This window comes from Nicotiana attenuata, unplaced genomic scaffold (genome assembly GCF_001879085.1).
Source record: "Nicotiana attenuata strain UT unplaced genomic scaffold, NIATTr2, whole genome shotgun sequence".
NCBI lineage: Eukaryota > Viridiplantae > Streptophyta > Magnoliopsida > Solanales > Solanaceae > Nicotiana > Nicotiana attenuata.
Window position 1 is genome coordinate 89,287 of NW_017673785.1, and position 9,301 is coordinate 98,587.

The 9,301-nt window shown below is 37.6% G+C and overlaps 1 protein-coding gene across 1 annotated transcript; it reads right to left on the reverse strand.

The window, feature by feature from the left end:
• Positions 1–726: 726 nt before the first annotated feature.
• LOC109217282 lies at positions 727–2,557 on the reverse strand. The gene is made up of 4 exons (XM_019381513.1): positions 2,423–2,557; positions 2,230–2,322; positions 2,026–2,130; positions 727–888 (listed from the first exon to the last, which is right to left on the reverse strand). Exons 1-4 carry the CDS (start codon positions 2,537–2,539, stop codon positions 871–873), a joined length of 333 nt encoding a protein of 110 aa, XP_019237058.1. The 5' UTR covers positions 2,540–2,557; the 3' UTR covers positions 727–870.
• Positions 2,558–9,301: the final 6,744 nt, after the last annotated feature.

Below are 9,301 nucleotides of genomic sequence, written 5' to 3' on the forward strand. Positions count from 1 at the left end.
GCAATTAAACTAGCTAGAAAATAGACAGATAACAAGGGCCTTCCACTAAACACTAACATGTTTCAGTGGAAAACATCTAATGAAGAGAAATTATATTGATGGTAGATATCAAACAGAAGCTCGCTAACCAAAATTGAATTCTTTCCATAACCAAATACCTTAACTAGATCGTGTTTCACTGAAAAGAGCTAATAGTTTCGTGTGGTAAAATTTTGGCACCAACTGATCCTTTGCTAACAAAGAATCACGTGTCTTTTTCTTTTAACAAGGGGAAAATAAACTTATTTTGCAGCCATTATTATTGCCGCTAAATCGAACATTTATTGCCGCTAGAATTCTTTTTATACTAGCGTTATCATATAACAGAACCATCAAAAGCAAATAATTTGGGAAAAATATGATTTTGTAAGTTAAGATTGAGGTAGTTTTTTGGAAGTGTGAAATATAAATACCTTTTCAAGATTCGGAGCATGAGTTGAGCCAGAAGAATGTGGTAGATTTTGGCCTCTTATAGCTCGTGCACTAATTGCATCAACCGGTGATGGAATATTAGATCCAGCACATCCTTGTATATCATGAAAATTCAGTTCATGGTTGTTTTGCACCACATGACTAAGAAAAGATCGCATTTCTTCTCTCAACATTTCCTTCATTTCTTGTTTCAGAGAAGTCNATCGCTATTTCTTCTCTCGAACTAGTTTCCTCTATTTCTGTTTCAGAGAAGTCATTTCATTGGCATGCTTTTGTTTAAGCTTGGTGATTTCTTCATCTTTTTTCAGAGAGCTTGTCGTTACCGATTCTACCATAGCATCTAACCCGACCAGGCTGCTCCTTTCCAAACACAGCCCTAAATGCATCATCTGCTGTCTCTCAGGAACTTTGACGATTCTGAAGTTCAGATTGTGAAAAAAAAAAATATTACTCCACATCACTTACAAGTCAAGATAGATTGAATACTAAAATAACTTAAACTAACTTTTATTTTTCCTACAAAAGACATGAAATATTTTCAGGGGTTGTTGTAGACTATTAGCCTTCACAGCATCTGATGTACAGGAGTCCCTTAACTTTCTGAAATAGTCTCATATAGGCCTTAACTGCCACGGTCAAGTCCTTGCACTCTTGTTTTGATATAATGGCCACTTTTGGAAGTGAACGTCTCAGATTCCCGCACCAATTAACCAGTGGGGCAAGTCTAGGATGACCGAGAATTTTCAGCCCTCTTTTATCTCTAAACCTCAGCTTTTTCTATGGAATGGCTGCTGCAACCTTATGCAGTCTTCCTGTGAACCTATGTCTTTCAAATGCACTTCTACTGAAGTTCTTCGCATTTTTTAATCCCGTGTATATGAAGAGAATAAGTATGAGTTGGTGTGATAAGTCACTTTCCAGACGAAGAGGATCTCCTTATGTAACATCTTATGCTGCTTGAAGAATTGCTAAGTTTAAGAATTTTTGATAAACGATTCCTAAGTTTAAGAATGCATGTGGCGTTTTGAACATACATAACCACAGACAAAGACAACTATATGAACTATAAACTCTTGATGCCAGATGAAGGTCACGCTATCTGTCCATATGCCCGTTAGATATAGCAAAGATTCACTAACTTCAAAATTTTAGTCCAAAACTACACAAAATTTAATACTTAAGAACGTGAAGACTGAAGTCATTGGCCAGAATTTGCAAGCAGGAACCACATGGTGTTGACAGAATCTGATAAGCCCTGTACATACTTCATTCAGTTATACTCGATGCTATAAAGTTGCGGTTAGTTTATAAGTACACATATAACATCCCAAAAAGGTTCATCAAACATAGCTAGATGGAGTTATCTCCTAATGAAACTACAATTTCACTAATTTGTCATTAGATTAGTACAAGATATAAGCACCAGACACATATACAAAACTGCATTTATTAGAAATACATGGTTTTAATTAAAAAGCTGAAACTTTAACAGACACACATTCAGTTAACGAGAGGGGCTATATAATAACAAGATCTTAACTTTTCATGACTTACTATTGCAACTTGAGAATCTGTATGAACTTCTTTTCCTTTCTTTGTACGAGTTGCAATAAACATTTCGGACTTTGATGGTTCCTCGTTGTTCTCTTTGGTTGCACGCTACAAATTAAATCAAAAGAAAGTAAAAAATAAACATTAGTGTGTTCCGACAAAGAAAATGGAAGTCAAAATTTTCATAAATTGTCGAGTAAATGCTACCAATGCTACGCGTATTCTTCCAAAATTAATAGGTCCCATTCGATGCCTCCACTTTGGTTTTTTCCTGTTTTCAGAATTTAATTGGCACATGGCCTAGCACCAAAAGAAGTACATTAGTCAATAAATCAAAAAGAAAAAAAAAGATATAATGCAACAATATGTTCAAGTGTAGAAATGCACAATTTAATCTCACTTGGACATCTAAATCCTTCCAATACTCAATCAATTGGCGGAATTGAACTTCTGGTATCTCATTCGGACGATTTTGTAGCATATCTTCATCAGTAGCATTCTTATTGAAATATTTCATCTTAATATTTCTCTTGTGTCGCCTTCAAGCATCACGAAGGCCAGTCATCACCCACTTCTCTCCTTCTGCTGGAACTATGAATTTGGACTATGCAAAACAACGTATATTTATCTTCGATTAGTAGGAAATATACAAAAAGTATACATTTAAAAAATTGATTGTTCTTACGTTGACATATTCCCACATTCGTTGCTTAATATCTTGTGAAACAGCATGCCAACTAGTATGCACCAAGGTGATAAATCTTGGATTTCTTGCAATTGTTCCTATAGAGTTGGTCAAATGAGACACTCTCTTATCAGTTAGTCCCACTGCTTGTCCTTTGTCAAATGTCACCTCCTCTCTTTCTTCAAAACTTCTTGCATGAATATTCTTACAAGCCGTTTGCCCTCGAACTCTTTTCTTCTCTGATATCCCTGGATTAATGTAACAATATGACATAAGGAAAAAGTTACAATATGTAAAAGAATTACAAATTTTAAGACATACCATCTGCAGCACTATCAAAGCTTACATCCTCATCTCTAACAAACTCATCGTCACCAACTCCTGCTTGTGCATCAAAATTATCCATTTCTATTTCATGCTCATCAACAACAGGGATTGACATAAATCTGGCTTCATCTATTGGGTGGATATTAGGAGAATTTTCACCACCAACGTGTATCCCATATTTTTTTAGAAATTGATTTAGACTCGTCGATGGTAGGACCGAGTTTGTCTTTACCTTTTTAGAGTTTTGTTGCTCCTGAATATCAAGTTGTTTCTCTCCTTCACCTTGTTTTCTTCCACTCATACGTAAAGTGTTAAGATCTTTCTTTGAAGATGACTGGAGCATTGATGTGTGCACAGGTAATTTATTCATTCCTTGCTTTTGAATTTGCTCCTCCAATTGAAATATTTATTTTGTCCTCTTATTGCAATGTTATGTGAAGTGTTCAGATCTTCCCTGAAAGGCGATTGGATCATTGTTGTATATAGGCAATATACTCATTCCTAACTTTTGAACCGACTCATCGGATTGAGTTAACCTCTGTCTTCTTTGTCCTTCTATTGTTGTAGGCATATTATTCTTTCTTTTAAATCTAAGTGATGCCTGCTCTTTCACAGCTTTGTCCTTGTGATTACTTGCGAGATTTTCTCTCTTAATTTGAAATTTTTTCGCCAATTCGGCGCTTGATCGGTATTGAAAATTAAAACCTATATTCTTCATTGGACTTTCAGCTTTGTTTGGATTCGAAACCTTTTTCTTTAGAGCTGCTGCTTGATTCATCCTTCATACAAAGAAAAAAATTATTTTAGTCTAGCAACTAGTAGGAATACATAACACTAGGCAGAAAATAGACATTTAAGACCAAGCTATCATGGCACTCTTGATGATGAGGTTATACGTCCAGGGAATGGTGTAATCTTCGATGAAATCGATGATGTTGGAAAGAAAAGCAGAATTCCGTCATTGGAAAGTCCTAGGAGTGAAGTTTTTGGTTCTGAGAAATCAAACAGCAAGGATGTATCGAAGGGGCTGGCAGAAACTCTTGGTACTTCACTGATAATCAAATTTCTCCAAGGTACCAAGCAGGAAATGAAAAGGAAGTTGAAGGATTCACAAAGCAAGGTGCAGAAAACCTAGACATAAATAAGACGCCAATATCAGTGAGAACTAGAAGGAACTATCACTGGTGACTAAGGACAGATTATATGATGTACTATCAAAACTGCAGGAGGCATTAAAATTTTGTTGATTCTTGAGGGTTAAAATTTTGATGCTATGAGCTGCTACTGCTATGAAAGAAGGTAGAACTTATAATATTTCAGTCCATCACACCATCTAGCTTTTAGCAAAGATATGAGCTGGTACATCAGAAAGCTCATAGATAAACTGAAGAGTGAAGACCACAAAAAGCACATAGGGAATATATATCAATTGCCACTTTAAAGAATATATGAACTGTAATAACAACACACAGTAAAATATGAACAAATATCAAAATGAGAATAACTGCAAGTTAAAGTGACAAGCAAATCTGAGTTTCTTTTGTTCAAGGCTAAACGGATATAGTTATACCCCAGCAATGTGGTCGCTCAATGGCAATCTTGAAGATGTAAAGTCCCAGAGAATTGCTGTATATGTTAAGTACATTTTAATAGCTTATTCAGTCTGTCCTCTACTGTCAAACTTCCTATCCCATTTCAGTTGTGTTTTGTACCTAAGATCACTTGCAAATCATATAATGTATCATGGAAGGTAGTGAATGACAGTATATCAGACAGAAATCTTAGATAGGAATATTAACAACTACAAAAATACCAAGATCACACAATTTCAAAGTCTACAAATGTGACGACCCGACCAGTCGTCTCATGAGTTACCGCTCCGTTTCCCCCATTTCTGCTTCTTTATGCTTCGTTATCCGTGTTTTATGTGGTCGAGTTGATTGGTTTGTGGTTGGAGTGGATTTGGTAAGGAAATGAGACACTTAGTCTCTTTTAAGAAGGCTTAAGTTGGAAAAATCAACCGGATGTTGACTTATGTGTTAGAGGGCTCGGATGTGAGTTCCGATGGTTCGGTTAGCTTCGGGTGGTGATTTGTGACTTAGGAGTGTGATCGAAAGTGGTTTTGGAGGCCCGGTGTAGAATTAGGCTTGAATTGGCGAAGTTAGTATTTTGGCGAATTCCGGTTGATAGGTGAGATTTTGATCCGAGGGTCGGAATGGAATTCCGAGAGTGGTTGTAGCTTCGTTATGTGATTTGGGAGGTGTGTGCAAAATTTCAGGTCATTCGGAGGTGGTTTGGTTGGGTTTTTGATCAAATGCGTGTTTCGGAAGTTTTTGGAAAATTTAGGCTTGAATCCGATGTGAATTGATAGATCTGGTGTTGTTTGAGGTGTTTTGATGATTGGAACGAGTTTGAATGAGGTTTTAGGATGTGTTGGTGCTTTTGGTTGAGGTCCCGGGGGCCTCGGAGTGGTTTTGAATGGCTAACGGGAAGAGTTTTGGACTTGTGTAATTGCAGAATCTCTGCTGCTTCTGGTGTTTTCGCACCTGCGGTTTGGGGACCGCAGGTGCGGCATCGCATGTGCGAAGGATTATCCGCAGATGCGGATTTGAGGAGTGAGGTCAGGAACCGCAGATGCGGAATAGGGACCACACCTGCGGAGCCGCAGATGCGGTTTAGGCTGTTTAATGAATTTCCGCAGAAGCGGAGCGTTGACCGCAAATGCGGTACCGCAGAAGCGGAATTTTGACCGCAGATGCGGTTACGACTGGGCAGAATGTATAAATGGTTCTTCTTCGTGATTTTTGAAGGGTTTATTCATTTTAACTTCGGACTTAGAGCTTTTTGGGCGATTTTGAAGAGGGATTTCGAAGGAACTTCGATAAGGTAAGGATTTTGGACCTAAAACGCAATTCTATGGTGATATTTCATGAATTAGGACTGAAAATTAAGGGATTTATGGACTAAAAATGGAGGTTTAGGGCTTGAGTTTAAGAGAGTTTAAATTGGGGATTTGAGGGGTCAATTGAACTCCGACTCTTGTGTTTTTGATATGTATGAACTCGTGGAGAGATAAGGAATCTAATGGTGTGAAAATTTTTGAGTTTCGAGAAGTGGGCCCGGGGCTCGGGTTTTGCTAATTTAAGGATTTTTGATATTTTTCAATTGTTTTCGCTTGGGTTTTTTTCCTTAGCCTATTGTGACGTATTCGTTCTGGTTTTGGTGAGATTCGACGCGCGAGGAGGCCGATTTGAGAGGCAAGGGCATAGCGAGCTAGAGCTTTAGCTGGTTCGAGGTAAGTAATGAATGTAAATGATGTCCTGAGGGTTTGAAACCCTGGATTTGCACATCGTAGTGCTATATTGAGGTGAGACACGCGCTTGATGATGAGCGCGGGGTCGTTTACTATTGGGGATTGGGACTTGGTCCGTCCCGAGTGATGTTTTTACCGCGTAATTGATTGAAGCTTATTTGATATCATCATTTTTTTGACTAATGGTCATATTTGGGCTTCGTGCCAACTATTTGAACCCTTCGGGGATTGCTATCACTGTTTTCTCACTATTTTGACATATTACTTGAACTCAGTCCTATTGTTTAATACTGTTTTACAAACTCAGCCACTTGTACTCAGATTTGAAACTTAAATGATATTTCTAATGATGTTTTGGGCTGAGAACTACTATTTTATTATGGCCCGAGGGGCTTATATGATTTCTGGACTGAGTATGGATCGGGCTGCGCGCCGCAGCAGTATTATATTGATATTGATACCAGGCCGAGGGCCTAGCTGATGCCACGAGATGGCTTGATATTGCGCTTGGGCCGTAAGGGGCCCCTCCCGGAGTCTGCACACCCCCAGTGAGCGCCGTCGACGATAAATAAATGGATCGGGCTGCACGCTGCAGCGGGTACTAGAGAGTACCGTACTATGCGTTGCATTCCTTTATTTGCTTATCTATTGTAGCATTTCCATGTTTCTACTTCACTGGTTTATTGATTTCATACTACTTGGTTTAAACTGCCGTATTATAGATTACAATGTATTTATCCATGATTTCTTATTCTCAGCCTTTATTTATGTGTATTACTCACTGGGTCGGAGTACTCACATTACTCCCTGCACCTTGCGTGCAGATCCAGGTGCACCTGAGGCTGAGTGAGGATTCTCTGTTGAGCAACGCATATCTGGGAGCATCGAGGTAGCTGCATGGCGTCCGCAGCCCTGATCTCTCCCTTCTATCCTTTGTTTATATTTTGTATTCCCCTAGAGTGACATGTATTAGATTGATAAACCTATATTAGAGGCTCAGACTTGTGACACCGGATCTTTTGGGCTATGTAGTAGTATTGTCATTTTGAAATTCCGCACATTTAACTCTTATTTCAGACTTCTAATATGTTGATTTGGTAATTTAATTGTGTTAGCTAATAATGAACTGTATAATAAATTGGGTTAAGGTTGTTAATTGGTCGGGCTTGCCTAGCAGTGTGTTGGGCGCCATCACGACCGGGGGTTGGGGTCGTGACAACAAATATATACTCATAGAACACTTGATCAAGCATATTCCTATAGTAAAGTATAAGTAAATATAGTCACTAGCCTCTAGAACGCTTCTTGCCATGTTGCATCAGGTCAGCCAAAGACTGAAAATCCACACCAACAAACGAGTAACTAGAATCAACGGGGAAAGATTATATTTTCTTTTCACTTAGCCAATTAAATGATGGAAATTGCTAAGTCAGAGGAACACAAGTTGTTCAGTTACAAAAACAAATAGCATATGCTTCCTAAATAGATAAATAGAGTTGCAGAGATACCTGTTCAGTATTTATCTGCTTCCTCAAAATTTCTAGTCAACAATTTTTTTTAGTTGAATCAACACCACCTGATAACAATAGAAGAAATATGTATACTTTAACACATTTTTCAATACTCCAATAATAAGATTAGTGACAAATTCAGAACTACAATTTCTACCTACTCACGTTCACTTCCCGGATATTTAGTGCAAAACTAGAGGACTTAAACCTCTTTTCATATATGATGTAATACGGTTTCTCATGCTATGAAACTAAATTGAGGCACAATTAATAGTAACCAAATGCTTTAGAAACCAAAAGTGACACTCTAAAATTATATGAGCACAAAACATATAGGCATAAGGAAGAAACCATCAGCAAAAATAAAATTTAATATTAGAACATGACAAAATAGACAAGGAAACATCGGCAAGCAAATATCATCCATTTGAGTCTAAAGCAAGTACTACTAATCTTTAATGTGCCTTTAGTCGTTAAAGAAAGGGCTGAGCTATATTCTATTTGAATTATAATCAAACTCATAATGTATCCTCAGAATCAAACTCGTCGTCCTCCGATTCAAACTCGTCCTTTGTTTCAAACTCGTCTTCCGATTCAATTTCAAGTTATTCTGCAAGAAATCCTTCTGGAGGCACATCAATAATCGTTGCTTGTAAATCATTCCTTACTAAGACAACTTTACCATTATCATCCGGCATAGATGGGCCCGCCAAATGTTCAGACGGCTCATTTTCATAACAGTGTAGGGCATTAGATTCAATTTGGTCACTTATGCTAAACAAGTCTCTCGGGACAGTCTTCATAACATAATGTTTATCTTGATCATATGGATCTTGCACATAGAAGCATTGGTGTGCTTGATCTGCTAGAATAAAAGGCTCTTCCTGATAGCATTTCTTATTGAAGTAGACATAAGTAAGGCCATAAATATCCTCTTCAACCTCATACCAGTCACACTTAAACAACAAAACCTTAAAATGGCCATAGTAGTCTAACTCAACTATATCAAATATTCTGCCATAATAAGTCAAATTCGCATCAACTGGATTTTTATCCTTTGAGCTTGCAAAGCTTGTCGTTAGGGCATCTAATGTAACACCACTATTTTGCGTTTTACGCCTTGCATCACGCTGCCTCGTATGGAATCTATATCCATTAATGAGATACCCAGAATATCTTTTGGCAATTGAATTTGGTCCTATGGATAACTGTTTTATCATATCGGACACATCCTCATGCAATACACGAGTTTCAAACCATTGAGAGAAGTTTTGACTATGATTTTTGGCCTTGCTCCATCTAGATCCTTGCCTCTGATTATTAACCTCCACCTTATGTTCTCTACGGAACAATAATTTTTATTTGTTAGAAAAAGATAAATAAAATAATTTTAGAATTATCTACGTAAAAGAAAATACTAAAAGTGAACAAAATTACCTGATA

Excerpts from the sequence above, each read along its gene's own strand:
- LOC109217282 (XM_019381513.1), bottom strand. The coding sequence starts at position 2,539 with ATGAAATATTTCAATAAGAATGCTACTGATGAAGATATGCTACAAAAT. Across the intron at positions 2,323-2,422 it reads GGAAGGATTTAGATGTCCAA|GCCATGTGCCAATTAAATTC; the intron begins GTGAGATTAAAT and ends TTTTGGTGCTAG. Across the intron at positions 2,131-2,229 it reads GAAGAATACGCGTAGCATTG|CGTGCAACCAAAGAGAACAA; the intron begins GTAGCATTTACT and ends TTTAATTTGTAG.